We start from the raw sequence: 19202 nt of genomic DNA, 5'->3' as shown, positions 1-19202 counted from the left end.
AACATTAAGAAAAACTTAAATAAATAAAAAACTTTGCATGATTTACAATGATGTTACATTGTAAATCCTGCAAAGTTTTTTTTTTTGGTACATTTATAACACTATACTTTGTATTATATTATATTAAACCAAATTAGGCCTACACAGAAAAAAAGGTAGGCTATATAAACGCTGCTGTGAGGGTGAATGGAAACACGGAAAATATATTTAAAGGTGATCCATTATGCCCGTTTTTACAAGATGTAATAGGCTATGCTATGTATGCATCTTTGTTGTCCCCAGAATGCGTCTGTGAAGTTTCAGCCCATTTGGAAAAACATGCTGTTTTTGTGCATGTATCTTTAAATGTAAATGAGCTGCTGCTCCTTACCCTGCTTTTCAAAAAAGGGTGGATCCTGTACACCTCAAGACATCAGACATCCCAAGTCTCCCAGAAGTTCCGGGAGTCTCCCGCATATTGATAGCGGCTCCCTGATGCCCGCGAATTAGTTAAAATGTCCCGGAATCTAGAGCAGGCGAGCGAGCAAGAGCGCGCATGCGTAGCGCGCGCACGGCAGAGAAAGAGAGAGGGAGCGAGAGACCTAGCGTGTGTGTGCGTGCCATTGCAGTTCTTCAACATCATGAAAGTTTATTATCTTCATCCGTTTTAAAGCCATATCAGTCTAAACTTCTATGGTTTTTTGAGCGCACACACCCGAAGCACGCGCACAGAAAGCTGGATGTCAAACAAGCATCCTGTGAGTATTAAACTATAAGTTCTCTTTCACATCTTATTGCATTTAAACTGTCAAATACACAAGGTTGTGTAAAAAACCCCCACAAAGTTCACACAAACACGTAAACTGCAAAGAAATCGCATGTGTTTATTAGATCTGTGTAGCCCAAGAAAGCACGTATGAATCAAACAATAAAGGAAAAAACGAAAATCACTCTCTGCTCTTGATTGAATAACTTTAGTGGCTTTAATAAGAATACATACTCGAATACTGGTGTTAAATGCTCTGGCCAGGAGATAATCATGGCAGTGTGCTCACGCGGGGTCTATTACATTTACACCCCAAAAACAAGATCAAGACTTCGTAAAAGGGCATAATAGGACTCCTTTAAGCACAGAAATTGTTTACAGAAAAGAAAAGGGTCTATGCTAATAGGAAAGAGTCCGTCAGTAGTTGTGGGCGGGGCCTAATAATATGTGACGTCACAAAAACTACAATCTCCAAAGGGCTTGTTTTGTTGACACCGCTTATGATTTATGGGGATTAAAAAAGAGGAGTGGGTAGATTTTTACCAATATAGGGTGGTTTTGTACACACACTGCTAACACACATTTATGTGTCCAGTGTAAAAGGGAATTGTGCATAACAGGTCACCTTTAATAGTCTCTTAATCGAAAAACCCAGAAATAGGGTCAATTAGAACAGGTTACTGAAGTTGGGTTGCTGTTTATTCCGACACATGGGTTATTGTTTTTAGGGATTGGTTTCACTGAAATTATTTCTTGTATGTGTCTCTCTCTCTTCCTCAAACAAATGTATCACACATTATACCGCAATTTTAGAAACTATTTTATAACTAGACTAGGACATGTAGCTTAATGGTGAAGGTAATTTCACCAAGTACAACATGTTTCTGGATAAACATCTTTGTGGAAGAACATTGCAATCAAACAATCAGATTTGAGGGGAAAATGTACAGTTTATGTCCAGTTTAGAATTAAAACCAGTTAGGTGCTACAGTGCTATTCACCTATCATTTCCCTATTATTTTAGGGGTAACTTATGGGTAGGTTTAGCCTAGGGGTAGGGATAGGGTTAGGGTTAGGACTAAATTTTTGGACAGGAATGTTGTTCCAGGATCAACTAAATATTTTGATCCAGGAACATGTCTTAGGCTACTTGTCAAAATCACAGTGACCGTAGCTCAATACAACTGCTCTGCACCTTTTCTCACCAGAGAAAGAAGAAAAAAAGGTGGGGGGGAATTGGCGCAATGATTATAGGCTCACTCTCACGCTCATCAATAGGCTACTCAATACACGCCTACTCAATAGCGCGAGATGATCGCGTGCCAGTCGCGAGACTGCAGAAGAGCAGCAGCAGTGCGGATGGACGGACGCGCGCTCGTTCGCTGCTGCATTGCAGTGGCATTGACATGATGTGCGCGTAAAAGTGGACCATGTTGCATAATCAAAAGCGACTCTTTCCTCAAAGTGCGCTTTGTAAAAACCCGAGGCGTGGATGTGAGAGGATGGGGGATGGGGGAAGGGTGGGAGTGTAACAGAGCATTCTTGACCCAGCGTGTCGCAGTGAAACGTGAGAGAGGGGAAGGGCACTTTCAAAGCAAAAACAAGCACCAAACACAGTCCACAGACTTAATGAGGTTATCTGTCACATGGATAACCATGCAATGACAGGTACCCATGGGAAGCCGTTTTAATATGTGTTTCTTTCAACTTAGCCTACTATTATTTTATACGTTAATCATGCTTTTTTTTTAGGATATCAATTGTGACTAGTATTTTTTCTTCTTCACATTATCTCAGTAGTGGGCCATTACTTAATTTTCTTGTCATTATCTAAAATGTGACAAATAACTATTCTGCCGTCACTGGTAATGAATTGCACAATTTTATCTTTGAATTATGAAGATCTACACTGAAAAAAGAGCCAACTTTTTTTTTTTAAATCTATTTTAATTTGTTACAGATAAATGCATTTTTTTTCTCAAGTTACATATTTATGGTTTGGTTCAGACATTAAACTTTTAATAATAATTAAACATGCATTATTTGTATTCAAGACAAAAAGGTTAATAAAAAAGAGATTATATATATATATATATAATAAACAAAAGCTGGAGAAAAGGTAAAAATTTCACTTAAAATAAAACTTTAAAAAAAAAAAATTAGGCAATGTTTAATTTAGTTTACTTACTGACAACTTTGAAAGACCTTTATTTGTTGTGATGTCTTTTTAAAATATGCATCATATTTTCTGTTAAATGTAATAAACACCAGAGAAATTAATAAAACGTCAATAATTTCAGTATGCATCAACATCAACACTCCAATGTTGAATGAGAAATACTTTTTTTAATGTTTCTTTAATTTTTTTTCCATGTATGAACAAAACAGACATTTTAAATAAATGTCACAGTCATTTCACATTTGCCAGTGTAAGATATCAGCTATTCACTTTATTTTTGCTGTTACCTCCAGTTTTACTAGTACATTTTCATTCAGTTCCAGGAATTATTGAAATAAAAAAATGGCTACATTGCTGTTAAAAATAAAATACAAGTAAGATCACATGTACAAGTACAGTCCAGGTTACTAAAAAAAAATTATTATTTGTCACTGGTGGGAAAATGACTAGCCGAGAAATAAGTAATAGAATGTGATGGAAATTAGTAGTGTACATTATATAAGTGTATAGTGCGTTATTAGGGATACCACCATTCCCACTTTTGGAATAAGTAGGCCTGCAGGTTTATTTTTCACTTCATCACATTTTAGAGCTAGAGTTAAACCAGTCTTGCAAAATGTATTTTCTCATGTCGTCCCTCCCTATTTTGCTGGGTTCTGTTGCAGACACTCATAACCTGTTCAAATTGTCCTGACCTGCATAAATGGGGAATGCCAGCACGAATAACTCTTCAGGGACGCTCTACACAGTGGAAAGGAGATGGCAGAGACGAATATGACCTGTGCGCGATATTTATAAGACATTTCAAACACAATTCTCTTTCTCTCATTCAGTTCTTCAATAATCAGTCTGCTCTCCTCTCCCCGCTCCCTCCCTCTTTTTGTCCACTCAGCTCTCTGCGCTGAGAGCGAATAAATCAGTGTTTCCCATTTGGCTGCAGTCCAGAAGTGATAAATGCTCACAGAATAAAAATTCAGCAGAAACAGTTGGACCATAAAACATCCTCTCTCTATCTTGCTTTCTCTCTCTCACACTCTCTCTCAGTCCCTTAATATTGATCTACATTCATGATCAATGCAACTGATGATCTCAGTGGGCGTTTCTGTTCGTTGCTTGATATAATGACCCGCTATACCTCCTATGTCAAACTCAGACATATTTCTGCGTGATGAAAGAGATGAAGAAAAGTGGATGGTTGTTGCATTTTTAAACAAAGAAAAAGAAAAGCCGAAATCTCATTGTTGTGAAGCATGTCCTCCTGAACTCCTGTCCACTTTGATGACATGCACTCTTAAAAATAAAGGTTCTTTATTGGTATTTACGGCTCCATGAAGAAACTTTGACATCCATGGAGCCTTTCAAATGCACAAAAGCTTCTTTAGATTTTTAACATGTTATTAATAGTTCACGGTGTCATTTTTGGCCCTCTAGCGGTTAAAAAAAGAAAACTGTGTTTTGCGGAAGAACATTGTTTTGGTTGTGCTTCGTCTCTGCATGACTGTGCAGGATATGACCCTTCACAATAGATAATGCTTTACAATGAACAAAAATGAATAAGAGAGCTATACATACGGCATAACCCCCCTTTTTAAAACCTTTATTTTTTTATAAGTGGACTAAAGAATTTAGTTTGGTAAACATCTTCTCTCAGCAGAGAGAACACCGGAATGCCAAACCTTTTCATGGTTGCAGTTTTTAATAACACTACAGCAACAGGGAGGTGTTATGACTGTAGGGAGAACCTTTGCGCACTGCAGTGTTGAGCGAGGGTGTGTTTGAATCATGCAGAGTCATGTGGTGCGTCTTCGGCTTTAAGGTGTCCCCAAGGTCTTACTGGATATTGATTCTTTCTGGTCAGACAGCTTTTTGCATACACATCTTGAAAAATCACCCAGAGTAAACGTTTTCTGTGCTTAAAGGGGTATTATGCCCTTTTTACGAAGTCTTGATTTTGTTTTTGGGGTGTACTAGAATACGTTTCCATGCTTGATTGTTCAAAAAATGCATTTCTTTTTTCTTTTTTTGCATATTTTACAGCACCTCTCTCCCCAGTCTGGCTCGAACGCTGATTTCGATGAAGCCCCTCCTTTCGAAATACGAAATGTGTTGTGATTGGTTAGCTGGTTGTGATTAGCAGTTTTCCGTGGAAAAAAAGTGGAAGAGCATAATAGGACCCCATTAAATGCAATGTTCTTGCCCCTATAATTACTTGTACTGAGAATGCTTTGGATCAAAATCACCTGCTAAATGCCACTTCATGCTTCTGGTGTGCATATAAAATGCATACATGTGTTTTTCTTTGTAGCTATCTTTCTTTCTTTTGTAGCATTGGAAGGGTGACCTCATGCATTCAATGTGTCAATGCAGAGCACTTAAAGTGATAGGCAAATGCCTAAAGCTAACATGAAAAAACAGCATCTAAAACATGAATTTTTTAATTATGTTGAAATATGGTTAATGGTTGTGATTATTTGTATTATTCACATCAAATGAATTGTTCATTTTGGAATTTACTTTAAACCAACTGTCCACTGGTAATGTATGAATACAGGTAATGCATGAAGTAATTTTTCATGAGTTCACACAGGTGTCAGAATAAAAACAGGTGTTTAACAGCCATAAAGTGTCCTGATAATCCCTAATAAAGTGTCATTTTTAAGAGATTTCAAAAGTTTGGGGTCGGCAAGATTTTTGATGTTTTTGAAAGAAGTTTCTTCTGCTCGCCAAGGCTGCATCTAAAACACAGTAAAACAATAACCATGTGGAAATATTACAATTTTAAAATAACTGTTTTCTATTTGAATAGATTTTAAAATGTAATTTATTCCTGTGTTGGCAAAGATTAATTTTCAGCATCATTACTCCAGTCTTCTGTGTCACGTGATCCTTCAGAAATCATTCTAATATGCTGATTTGCCGCTCAAGTAACATTTCTTATTATTTTCAATGTTGAAAACAGTTCTGCCGCTTAATATTTTGGTGGGAACCTTGATTCTTTGATGAATAGAATGTTCAAAAGAGCAGCACTTATTTTAAATTGAATTCTTTTGCAACATTAGGCCTATTTTTACTCACAATTTTTTGTAAAAGTATTAATTTGAATACAAATTTTTTTTAATAATCATGTGTATTGTTCATTTTAACAGCATGCTTTGATGTTTATGCAATCACATTAATTTAACTACTTTAGGTGTGACTGAAGTGTCCAAATACATTGCATTTTGAGGCCACGGCATCCAAGGTTAATGTGGGTGTGTTGTACCTGTAAAGGCCAAGCCCAGTCTGAACCATAGATTCTGAATCAGCACTTTCTCTTATAAAAGACTTCAACGCCTAAGTCATGAGAGGTGAAGATCCATCTTTCAGTCTCCAGGTCTGACAGCATCTGTTACACGAAGCTTACAACAGTAGCGGAAGGATCACCTGCTAAGCACGGGCAGAGGCGCGTTTCACACCGGCACCTCCAGTTAATTGCTCCTCTCTCCGGCTGGGGACGTGGGATGTTTTGATGGAAAAAGGCTGCTTGTGATGCACAGGGCTTTCACCGTCTTGCTGCAGTTCCCGTGGCTAACACTCTGACAGGCGCTGGGCGAGCAGGAAGAGACGCCTGGAGAATCAGGGATGCTCATAGTGGGTTAATAATACACATCCTCCACAACTGGCCCACGTCAACTTCCAGATCGGCACGATTGCTCGCTCCATCCGCGGACCCTTTGCAGGTATTTACATCGCATTTCTTACGGCTTTTGGAGGTGCGCGGTCACGAGCAGGCGCTGTCCAGCGACGGTGGTGCTGAAACCGGATCGTGTACTAGATACTGCCGAGCCTTTGCGGCGGGGGTTCAAGTAAGGTAATGCACCAAGACTACTGAGGTCGAAACGACTGCACACGCAAAACACTTTGTAGAGATCCTAGCGAGCTTGGGCCATATGACTACTGTCCTGCACTGGATTAAGGGAGTCATTGGTCGATAAGTCCAAAGTTACCTTCTGGATCTCTGACCCCCGGAAGTTGATAGGTATATTTTTTATCTAAAATACGCACGGTGGTGATAGACGGTGACGCAAATGAATTGAATTAGCTCGGCACTATGGTTTTGCTAGTATGACAGGCTAATTATCGCTATCAGCATCAGTTGCACGGAGGGATTTGATGATCTGTCACTGTGGAAGATGTGAGTGACATTTGCTCGATTATTTTTAGTCAAAGACCAGCGATGAAAGAAAATACATGTGCAAAACCGGTTTCACATTGCACCTTGTGAGCTGAAGGACAAAACGTTCTGATCAAGTTGTGCATGCTTTATTGAGCTGCAGTCTCGTCAATTTTGCTGTTATTATTATTGTTAAGTCTATGCGCAAAATGTGTTATGTTTATGTATAAAGGATATATTCATGTTTTAAGCGTTACATTTATTATCGTCATTATAATTATTGAAACCAATGTTTATTTTAATTACAGATCTGGCAGTTAAACGATATCTGCTCTCACATTTTTGAAGTGCCAAGGACAAGAACACTTGAAAAGCCATGAATTTCCTAATGAAGGCAGCTTTGGGAGGTGAGTGTATATTCCCATTAGGATATTAAAGTTGCAAATGCAATGAAAGACTTGAATCAGTGCTGTAGTGCTGCAGCAGCGGTCACGTGCGCGCTCCCTGAAAGTCGTTCGCTGTTCAGCTTTACGCACCAGCGAGAAGGTTATGCTACTGTCAGAAGCAACACTAGTCGGCGTTGGGCTTCTCTCGCCGTGTCAGAGACACACTGTATACCTTTGCTTAGAGGACACTGTCCCGTACATCATGCCATTCGCGTCTCATCATCATTAATAGGAGCTTTCTACGAATGGGGTACAGAAGACCTGAAAAAAAAAATGTATTCTACCTTTCGAAGAAATTGTCTGTGGAAGGAGGCTCTTAACCTTCAAAAAAATATTACGTTAAATTGAGCCGTTTAATTTTATATTCATTTATTGTCTATATTAATTAAAAATTAACATCAAAATTACATAGATATTCCAATTTTATTAAATTAAAATAAACAATGGCAGAATCTGAATGGCTAACAGGGTTACAAAGTTAGTCTAGCTAATTAAAAACATTAAAAAAGATATTTGATATTTTTGTTCATACTATAACTTGGGTAATAGAGTTGGTTAAAGGGATAGTTCATCCAAAAGTGAAAATTCTGTCAATAATTACGCTCATGTTACGAGAACCAATGAGGTTCATTCTCATGTTACGCAGCACGTTTGAGCTTCTGCAAGAACCAATGAGGATCATTCTCGTGTTACACAGAGCGTTTGAGCTTCCTCAATAACCAATGAGGTTCATTCTCGTGTTACACAGCACCTTTGAGCTTCCTTAATAACCAATGAGGTCTATTCTGGTGTTACACAGCACGTTTGAGCTTCCTCAAGAACCAATGAGGTTCATTCTCGTGTTAGACAGCACGTTTGAGCTTCTGCAAGAACCAATGAGGTTCATTCTCGTGTCACACAGCACGTTTGAGCTTCTGCAAGAACCAATGAGGATCATTCTTGTGTCACACAGCACGTTTGAGCTTCTGCAAGAACCAATGAGGTTCATTCTCGTGTCACACAGCACGTTTGAGCTTCTGCAAGAACCAATGAGGTTAATTCTCGTGTTATGCAGCACATTTGAGCTTCCTCAATAACCAATGAGGTTCATTCTCGTGTCACACAGCACGTTAGAGCTTCCTCAAGAACCAATGAGGTTTATTCTCGTGTTACGCAGCACGTTTGAGCTTCTGCAAGAACCAATGAGGTTCATTCTCGTGTCACACAGCACGTTTGAGCTTCTGCAAGAACCAATGAGGATCATTCTTGTGTTACACAGCACGTTTGAGCTTCTGCAAGAACCAATGAGGTTCATTCTCGTGTCACACAGCACGTTTGAGCTTCTGCAAGAACCAATGAGGTTCATTCTCGTGTTATGCAGCACATTTGAGCTTCCTCAATAACCAATGATGTTCATTCTCGTGTCACACAGCACGTTAGAGCTTCCTCAAGAACCAATGAGGTTCATTCTCGTGTTATGCAGCACGTTTGAGCTTCTGCAAGAACCAATGAGGTTCATTCTCGTGTTATGCAGCACGTTTGAGCTTCCTCAATAACCAATGAGGTTCATTCTCGTGTTACGCAGCACGTTTGAGCTTCCTCAAGAACCAATGAGGTTCATTCTCGTGTCACACAGCACGTTTGAGCTTCCTCAATAACCAATGAGGTTCATTCTCGTGTTATGCAGCACGTTTGAGCTTCCTCAATAACCAATGAGGTTCATTCTCGTGTTACGCAGCACGTTTGAGCTTCCTCAAGAACCAATGAGGTTCATTCTCGTGTCACACAGCACGTTTGAGCTTCCTCAATAACCAATGAGGTTCATTCTCGTGTTATGCAGCACGTTTGAGCTTCTGCAAGAACCAATGAGGTTTATTCTCGTGTCACACAGCACGTTAGAGCTTCCTCAAGAACCAATGAGGTTCATTCTTATGTTACGCAGCACGTTTGAGCTTCTGCAAGAACCAATGAGGTTCATTCTCGTGTTATGCAGCACGTTTGAGCTTCCTCAATAACCAATGAGGTTCATTCTCGTGTTATGCAGCACGTTTGAGCTTCTGCAAGAACCAATGAGGTTCATTCTCGTGTTACGCAGCACGTTTGAGCTTCCTCAATAACCAATGAGGTTCATTCTTGTGTTACGCAGCACGTTTGAGCTTCCTCAATAACCAATGAGGTTCATTCTCGTGTTACACAGCACGTTTGAGCTTCCTCAATAACCAATGAGGTTCATTCTTGTGTTACGCAGCACGTTTGAGCTTCCTCAATAACCAATGAGGTTCATTCTCGTGTCACACAGCACGTTTGAGCTTCTGCAAGAACCAATGAGGTTAATTCTTGTGTTACACAGCACGTTTGAGCTTCCTCAATAACCAATGAGGTTCATTCTCGTGTCACACAGCACGTTTGAGCTTCTGCAAGAACCAATGAGGTTAATTCTTGTGTTACACAGCACGTTTGAGCTTCCTCAATAACCAATGAGGTTCATTCTCGTGTTACGCAGCACGTTTGAGCTTCCTCAATAACCAATGAGGTTCATTCTCGTGTCACACAGCACGTTTGAGCTTCCTCAATAACCAATGAGGTTCATTCTCGTGTTATGCAACACGTTTGAGCTTCCTCAAGAACCAATGAGGTTTATTCTCGTGTTACGCAGCACGTTTGAGCTTCTCAAGAACCAATGAGGTTCATTCTCGTGTTACGCAGCACGTTTGAGCTTCCTCAAGAACCAATGAGGTTTATTCTATTGTTACACAGCACGTTTCTCTTTGTTCGCACACGTCAAGAAGGTTTGGTTAAGCTTCTGTTTATGTCTGCTGATCAATCCTAAATTCAATCTGTTCATCGTATAAAGCGATCGAGTCTCTTCAGAAAATTTGGACTAAACCGCTCACATCATATGGATTAGTTTTACGATCTCTTTATGAACTTTTTGAAGCGTCAAAGTGGTAGTTGCATAGCTGTCAACGGAGGGACAGAAAGCTTAGATTTCATTTGTGTTCTGAAGATAAACGAAAGTCTTAAAACTTTGGAACGACATGAGGGTAAGTAATTAATGACCGAATTTTCATTTTTGGGTGAACTAAACCCTTTAAGCTTAACAAATGCAGCAAGTTTGTGTAAAATTCAACAAGACATTTGAAAAATATTGCTAACTTGTTTTCCCATCATAACATAGTAAGGGTCCAAATTATGGACCAACTTCCAACTTCCTGGGTGTCTCCAATTTTAAGTAATGTTACATGTTTTGAAATTGGGCAAAAATCATCTGGGAACAGGGTTGTACAGCTAAATATTAGGTTTTTGATCAATAAAATTAGATTTTTATTTGAATTGATTTAAAATAAATTAAAACAATTATGTGCTTACAGCTACTTTTCATGTTTTTTTTGCAATATAATAGTTTATAAAAGTCACAATGAAAAAAAAAAATAATAATGCAATATTGCCTGATTCTAAATGATGCCCATAATAATTTTTTAATTCACACGTCCTCGTAATCAATATACCTATCATTCACATGACATCACAGCAATAGCAAACCACAACCAATCAATTACCGATGGACAAAAATCAAGCCCAGTCCTACATTTTTTCTTGTTCGAGAAGCCGTTTCATTCGGATATACGTCACAATATGGAAGAAAAGACTATCGCAACTTCTGTTTCATGATGACTTAAAATATATCTTACAAGGTCTCTACCCTACCGTGTATTTCTGGATTGTGATATAGGATTCATACCATAAAGTATCATATAAATACCACGGTGCATGAATATAGAGGCAAGGCTCTGGTTCATATAATAATGCACCATCTCTCACCTTAAATATGCTTAATGTGAAAGCTTGTTTGTGTGGAGTGATGTGGTGTGGTCCTGTGATGTGGATGCCCAAATGGCCATGCAGTTCAAATATTTGCTTCAGCGCTTTCAGACGCGAGCTGGAGCGTGTTTACAGTAGAGCTGATGTCACCGCTGGAGCGAGGCCACAGAGCAGCTGACAGCAGCAGAGGACAGTGTGAAGAGCACCAGCTGCCCTCACTGTACCCAAGACTAAATATTTCAGTCTCAGAGCAGTATGTTAGGGACAGTGAGTCTTCAATCACAGACTTGTGTGAAAATACCAGCTTTGTTTCAACGTTTCAGAAGGAGGACCATTTCGATGCCATCTGTCGAGAGGTACAAATGCGGAAAAGAGCACATGCAACACCATATGTCAACACTGTAAAGTGAACCAGACTGGTGAATTTTTGTGTTTCACCATGCCTATATTTGCTGTTGCTAATTTTTTTATATACTCTCTCTTTAAAGCGAAAATTCAAGGATAAAGGACACTATGGATTAAATTTGCCCCAAATTCACTCACAGGAGTCAAGAACATGACTTTCATAGACATGCACTACACTGAAAAATAAACAGGCTCTCAAGAGCGCATACAGACACAGAGCATATACATTTACACTCGAAAACATACACAAAAGCCCCTCCCCCCACCGCGCCACCTATAGGCAGGTCAATCAGCGGAATATCAAATATCAGTAAGTTCAGTGTCTCACTAGAGATATTTATCCATTAAAAATAAGTTTAAATATATGACCCTAGACCGCAAAACCAGTCACACGGTATATTTGTGGCAATAGCCAACAATACATTATATGGGTCAAAATTATAGATATTTTTTTTATGCCAAAAATCATTAGGATATTAAGTAAAGATCATGTTCCATGAATATATTTAATATATTTCCTACCGTAAATATGTATAAAACATTTATTTGTGAGTGAATGCAGCACAATCGCGAACATAAATGGACAACTTTAAAGGCGATTTTCTCAATGTTTCGTTTTTTTGCACCCTCAGATTCCAGATTTTCAAAGTTGTATGTCGGCCAAATATTGTCCTATCCTAACAAACCATACATCAATGGAAAGTGTATTTATTGGGCCATGTGACTGGTTTTGTGGTCTATAGGGTCATATATCAGTGGAATATAATGCTTGCTGACATTGAAATAATCTGCAACAACAAATATTCAATTATAATCTACACCTAATCAATGTCTTCGAAAGCTGGTCCACCAACTGTTATTTGATCTCAAAGTAATTAAAAAAAGAAAGAAAAAAATACTGTATTTGGTTAACCTAGTAAGATAAAAGATACTTGTAAAGCAATCCAGCCACTTATGGTGGCTGTACAATATTTTTCAGTCCATTTGATTTTCTTACCTGTTTTGTGTGTTTGGACATCTTGTTCTTCTAGCCACAGGCTTCTTTATGCGTTTACTCTCCTTCTCCGTTGATTTTGCACTAGTTAGAACATTCTTCGCCTTGTCGTGTAATGTTCTGATGATGCACAGTTTGTGTTTCAGTGGGTGGTGAGAGCCAGACCACAGAAATTGATTTGCGTGTGTGTGTGTGAGAGAGAGAGTTGATACATAGCACTCCCCCTCTTCTTCACATCACACAAAGCCAGATCATTGTCGCATATATCCTCGTTTCACATTTCAGACTTTGCAGAAGTCGTCTTGGGAGATCTGAAACTAATGTTCTCAGAGTACTACTATAGAGGCAAGGTGACATTCCCTCTGTATATTTTTGGAAGTGTGTCGAGGCCTCCCCGGGACAGAGGCAGAGGCAGGGACGGACTGGGACTAAAAAACGGCCCTGGACTTTGACTAGGCCCGGCCCAAAGCAATCGGCGCACGGAAACTCATCAACAACAACAATAACGCCTGGCATGAGTGTCACAAGACTTTAATTGTGGCTCATGATACTATACCATCCAAATTATAGCAATAGCCCTGTGATGTTAAAAGCACTACATATAATTGGAGGTCTCAACACACTGCAGTCCTGTGTAAAAAACCTCTAGGCTGTGACTGTCTGACTTGGGGTGCTTAAAGTAATTTAAAGTTGAGCTGGAGTGGGTGTCTTTCTCTGCTCTTGGTCTAAGCTCAACCTGAATAAACAAATAATGAATGGATAAAAAAAAAAAAAACAGGTTTTATTCCAAGATAGCATGGAATAGATTATATAATATGCTGTTATAACAGCATATTATATAATCTATTCCATGCTGTCTTAAAATGAATGTATTACTTAATAATCTTAATTAATTTATGCAGTTATTAATCTTACTGCACAAATAATAATACCACATCTAAATGAAAATACACCATTACAAATGTAACTTCTGTATTCAAAATCTTCAAAGTTTGTAAGCATTAACTGTAACGTTATCAACATTTTTAAAAGTAAAAGCACAACATATTTCTTAATATTAGCTAGTGCATGTGACATTTTACAGCTAAAATGTTGAAGTTTAGCTGTTTTAACTACTGTAATAAAATGTAGCAACCTGAATATCACTTCCTAACATAATCCCTAGCAAGTAACTCTCTTTCTCCTCTCATGTTCCATACTTTCTTGCCCTGGATCTACCTGTGGAACAGCTCATCTTTCTGTCCCTCTGGCTCACTTCTTTCACTGCTGCTAATATTTAACAGTGAGGTGCTGCTGCTGGCTGTGCTGCTAAATATTTCAGTTAGTTTGCGAGATTTTGCGGCTTCAGCATCTAAATTCCGCAAAAAAATTTTTATCTCGGCTTCTCAGCCCCGCCCTTTTCTTTCCGTTTTTTACCCGCGGCCGCGTTAACGGAAAAAACAGGTGATGACTGCGTGCGTGGCGGTGGTGGGCCGGCCCGCCGGCCGTCCTGGAGTACCGGCCGTTCTGTGATTCTCCAGATCACACAGATGGCCAGTCCGCCCCTGGGCAGAGGTGGTACTGTGGCCAGTCCATGAATTATTCTTGATCCTGCTAGGATGCTCTACAGTGTTACTGTTTTCCACAGACAGTACTTTATTCAGTGGTTGGATAGATTCTTCATCGATATTTTCATCTAATATGTCGGGATCATTTCGGTTTCGCGTATCTACCCCGAAGTGATAAAATTCTGTCTAAAAATGTTAAGGCCAGACAAGTAGTTTGTAGGGAATTACAAACCTGCGCACTATTCAAATGCGTATACTATAGAATTAATTCTTGATGCGCACGTGAGCGCCATCAGCGTTTCTCACAGGTTCGCGTTTAAAGTCTGTTTAGCATGGTCTCTAATTTAATAACTAATGATCGTTGCGACAAAAGTGAATCAATCAAAACTAACTTTAGCTGGAAAATATCTTTATTCAAGAACCGCTATAAAGCCAAAATAATCTTACCTTAAATTATCCGTTTATCAGTGTAAAGCCGCTTTGAAACAATCTACATTGTTAAAAGCGCTATATAAATGAAGATGATGCGACTATTTTTCTCTGATGCTGTGGAATGTGTATGTGTGCCTCCAGGTTAGACCAGCTCTGGTGAATGTATTATTTATAAGGTCACTTTTTGCTGAGTTGGTCTGGCTTTTTTTGGCTTCGTCATCTTTTTTTCTTTCTCCTGATAAAGTGGGATGGTGTTTTTCAGTTTAAAGCAAACCAATGTAATTTCAGAACTACCAAATATACACTACCATTCAAAAGTTTTTGGGTCAGCAAGATTTTTTTGTTTGTCCTGGAAAGAAATTAATTTTATTCAGCAAGGATGCATTAATCTGCTACAAAAATGACAGTAAAGACATTTATAATGTTCATCTATGAGTTATTTTCTTTTGAACTTTCTATTCATCAATAAATCCTGAAAAAAAAGTATTAGTTTCCACAAAACTATACAAGCTGCACAACCGTTCGTCATCGATAATACTAAGATATGTTTTTTTGAGCATCAAGTCAGCATATTAGAATGATTTCTGAAGAATCATGTGACACAGAAGACTGTGACTTTTCAAAAACCTTTTGAATGGTAGTTCTACTGGTAGTCCTAAATTAACGGCTATTAAAAAGACAATATACATTTTAATTTGTAACATAACTCATCTCCTATCTGTTTGCAGGAGGCCCCCCTGATGTTGGTAAAATGCTGGGAGGAGAGGCAGAGGACAAAGACCCTGAAGCAGAAAAAGAGAAGGAAGAGGAGAGACAGGAAGCTCTCAGACAGGAGGAGGATGAGAGGAAGGCCAAACACACCAAAATGGAAGCAGAGCGGGAAGTCATAAGACAGGGCATCAGAGACAAGGTTAGAGAACATCTTACATAAAGTCATCATTATCAAATGCCGTCTAGTTTCATTTGCTTCTTGGAAGATATAATCATTAGCCATCCTTAATGTCTCTGCCAAACCTTCTGAAGTCAACTCAAGTCAAGATTTTTTATCTTATTAAAGGGACAGTTCACCCAAAAATCATCATTTACTCACCGTCATGTCGTTCCAAACCTGTATATACTTCTTTCTTCTGTGGAACATTAAAAGATTTTTTGAAGAATGTTGGTAACAAAACAATTCAGTTCAATTGACATTAGCAGACTGCCTGGTATTAAGATGCGTTTAGGTCGATCGGATCACAAGTAGACGAGGGAGACACATACCCGTTTTAATCCATCTCTTTTGTCCACTTTCATCCACTTCTGTCCTGATTTCTTTGAGGGGAGGGTCTATGGTCTATTTTTTTCAAGATCTTTCGATCTAATGGACAAAATAAGCTTAAGTAATTTACATATGTATGATGAAGCGATGGAAAAAATAAGGAGAGCAGCAGCTTTCGTTTCTGCTCTGACAGCCGCAAGACCACGCCAAACACCAAGCATGCAGGAATGGTGAGAGAACATTGTGCTTGGTATATTTTCCATCTTCAAACCAAACTTGGGGTCTTCAGCCGACCAAGTTTAAATCTCATCTGGCTAGTGCGCTTCTCATAATGCTTACGCATTAGGTCAGGCGGAGAGCAGGCGCTCTTTTGTGGCTGTTCGAACGCTTTCGACCGCATGAGCATTTACACTATGAAATCAATCCGGTCTTATGCGTATTCGACTAACTCTGGAAGTGGTCGAAAGTGGACAAATTCAAAACATTTTACACCCCGTTTACACCTGTATTTAGTGTCGTCTAATTGTGATCCGATGGACCAAACCGCATCTTAATATCAGGAGTAAACAGGGCCTAAATGGACAAATTAAATGGAAGTCAATGGGAACCAAAACCGTTTGGTCATCAACATTCTTCAAAATATCTAATGTTCCACAGAAGACTGAAATTCATACAGGTTTGGAACAACATGAGGGTGACAATATTCATTTTTAAGTGGACTATCCCTTTAATGACCATAAAAAAAAAATCTTAAAATGCCCGCTTTAAAATTATTTACAAAAAAAAACAAAAAACAACTTCCAGTTAGTTTTGTTTGGCAATATCTTGCTTAACTTATATATTTTTAAGTTTTACAATGGTAATACCATGATATAAGTACCATGTAAATACAATGTTATTTTGAGTAGCCTATGATAATAATTCAGTACCATATCACATACCATTCAAAGGTTTGGCCACATTAACTTAAGACTCCAAAGTGCGTGATTGAAATGAGTTTCTGTAAGCACTTTTATGGCCTAGGGAATGTTTTTTTATCATACAAATATTTAAAAATGTTAACATGCTCTGTGGTTGTGTATCAGTACGGCATTAAAAAGCGAGAAGTGGCCGAAGCCGAGGCGCAGGCGGCCATGGAGCAGGCGAGCGAAGGCAGTCTGACCCGTCCAAAGAAAGCAGTACCATCCGGCTGCGGGGACGACGACGAGGAGGAAAACATCATGGACACGATGATGAAGTATCTACCGGGCCCGCTGCAGGACATGCTCAAGAAGTAAAACCCTGAATAATCTTGAGCACACGCAGCTAGATATTATTTTAACGTGTACTGACTTCGGCGGGAAGAGATGCACACTAGAGCAAAACACCATTTACCTTTCACACATTTCGATTCGTGAGGATCTTTAGATATTAGTGACCGATCAATCAAGCGAGAGGGGTTAATTATCAGAATATAAGCCATATTTTATCTTTGCGCGGAAACCTGAAATCACATCATCTCTTTGGCAGTTATTTATTATCCAATACGTAAAAAGCAATATATATGCATGAATTGTTCGAGTGTCTGTTCCACCTGTCCCGTGTTCATTTAGCGTTCGATATGAGGAAAAAGTATCGTTAACTTTGTTGAAGACATTCTAGTCTTGCATGTGTGTGTCCATAGTGTTTGTGTGCTCACTGACATCTTGTTTTGAGATTGCAATCAGATAAAGAAGGCAATAACATTTCCCCACGCTGTAAGCTAAATGACAAGAACCTTTATACATTTGTCACTATGCCATTTAGTTCATTCAGGTGAATCTTGTCACACTTGCACTGTAGTATCATCAGTCTAGAACATGTAATGCCTCAATTCAGTTTAGCAGTGTTGTCGAGATGCGTTTTCACATCGTCATTGCGCTTTACGTCAGATTTACGACTGAAACTCAGTTTCACAGGGACACTCTATGTGTTTTGAATGGACTGTAATTTCTCTGGTTGGAGCCATGGGGGAATTTTTGTCTGTGACCTACAACATTCTCAGCAATAATAACATATTCTGTTTGCTTGGCTTGCAGTAAAACAAGAAATAAACTCGTATGAATTGTATGAATGGCTCTAATGTTTTAAAAAAAGATTAAATGTGATATGTCCGTCTCAAGAATTGATGTGTATGGCACTACAATAAAACAGTCACACAAATCTAGTGTTTGTGTTTCAATACTGAAAACAGCATTTAATGGATTTTGGGATATTTCAATATTTTAAGAGGAAATGTGTTGTTAGCATGATGCATGTTTGATTTTATGAACAGATATTAGGTAAATTGAGAGACTGTATTATATACACACACACCGATCAAAAGTTCGGTGTTTTGGATTTTTTTTCTAAATTAATACTTTTATTCAGCAAGAATGCATTGAGTTGATCAAAAGTCGAAGACATTGTTAATGTTACAAAACATTTTTTTTTAAATGCATGCCGTTCAATTTAGCATTTTCTTTTAATCAAAGAATCCTGAAAAAAATTTATCATGGTAATTATTACTATTGACAGTAATAAAAATGTTTCTTAAGCAGCAAATCATAGAATGATTTCTGAAGGATCATGTCATGTGACCCTGAGGACTGGAGTAATGATGCTGAAAATTCAGCTTTGTATCACAGTAATAAAGTACACGTGAAAATATATTAAAATAGAAATCAGCTATTTTAAATTATAATAATATTTCACAATATTACTGTTTTACTGTATTTTCAGCCTTGGAGCGACTTTTCAAAAACGTTAAAAGAAATCTTACTGACTCCAAACTTTTAAATAGTAGTGTACAGTATATGTACTTGCATGTTAATCCAAATTTCACACTGCAGTAAACTAAAAATAAAATTTACATTAAACAAAATCACATACATTTTAAACTTTTGAAGAAAGCACAAAAAGCACAAAAGTCTCAAATGATGCTAACACATGAAGCCTACAGATTCTTTGTATCTGAAAAAGGATACAAAGTGTCCACTAAACCATAAGTGGCACTGTTAGTTAAACTTTTATGAGCATAAATATTTAAATAGCATTCCCGGTATGAATGTGATCATTAAAAAAAAAACTTTCTGCTGAGGGCAACATTTCCACGCAAACTTTTCAATCTTTATTTACTCAATAAACCACATACAGTAAGGTGCACTAACAGAATGTACATTATGTGCACCAGCCCAGGCACTCTATGGCAATGATTATGGGCCTGCTTCCAAACACGGGACAAG

General features: G+C 38.4%; 1 protein-coding gene across 4 annotated transcripts; it reads left to right on the top strand.

Annotated features, from left to right (window-relative positions):
- The first annotated feature begins 6155 nt into the window (after positions 1-6155).
- On the top strand, positions 6156-18173 carry LOC306999992 (complexin-1-like). 4 transcript variants are annotated; one of them, XM_079615167.1, is made up of 4 exons: positions 6156-6643; positions 7386-7484; positions 15431-15612; positions 17046-18173. In XM_079615167.1, the coding sequence occupies exons 2-4, from the start codon at positions 7454-7456 to the stop codon at positions 17235-17237; spliced, it is 405 nt and encodes a 134-aa protein (XP_079471293.1). In that variant the 5' UTR covers positions 6156-6643; positions 7386-7453; the 3' UTR covers positions 17238-18173. The 4 variants fall into 4 exon arrangements, with proteins under 4 accessions (XP_079471293.1, XP_079471294.1, XP_079471296.1 ...); XM_079615168.1 differs by having other exon boundaries at positions 6268-6774; XM_079615170.1 differs by having other exon boundaries at positions 6585-6942.
- Positions 18174-19202: the final 1029 nt, after the last annotated feature.

Source organism: Phoxinus phoxinus, assembly GCF_949152265.1.
Source record: "Phoxinus phoxinus genome assembly, chromosome: 6".
Taxonomy (NCBI): Eukaryota; Metazoa; Chordata; class Actinopteri; order Cypriniformes; family Leuciscidae; genus Phoxinus; species Phoxinus phoxinus.
This window is presented reverse-complemented; position numbering and strand designations above follow the sequence as displayed.

What these genes read in the sequence shown, in the direction of transcription:
- LOC306999992 (XM_079615167.1), top strand. Translation starts at nt 7,454, where the DNA reads ATGAATTTCCTAATGAAGGCAGCTTTGGGAG. An exon ending in AATGAAGGCAGCTTTGGGAG is followed by an intron (nt 7,485 to 15,430) that starts GTGAGTGTATAT and finishes ATCTGTTTGCAG; the next exon opens with GAGGCCCCCCTGATGTTGGT. An exon ending in GACAGGGCATCAGAGACAAG is followed by an intron (nt 15,613 to 17,045) that starts GTTAGAGAACAT and finishes GTTGTGTATCAG; the next exon opens with TACGGCATTAAAAAGCGAGA.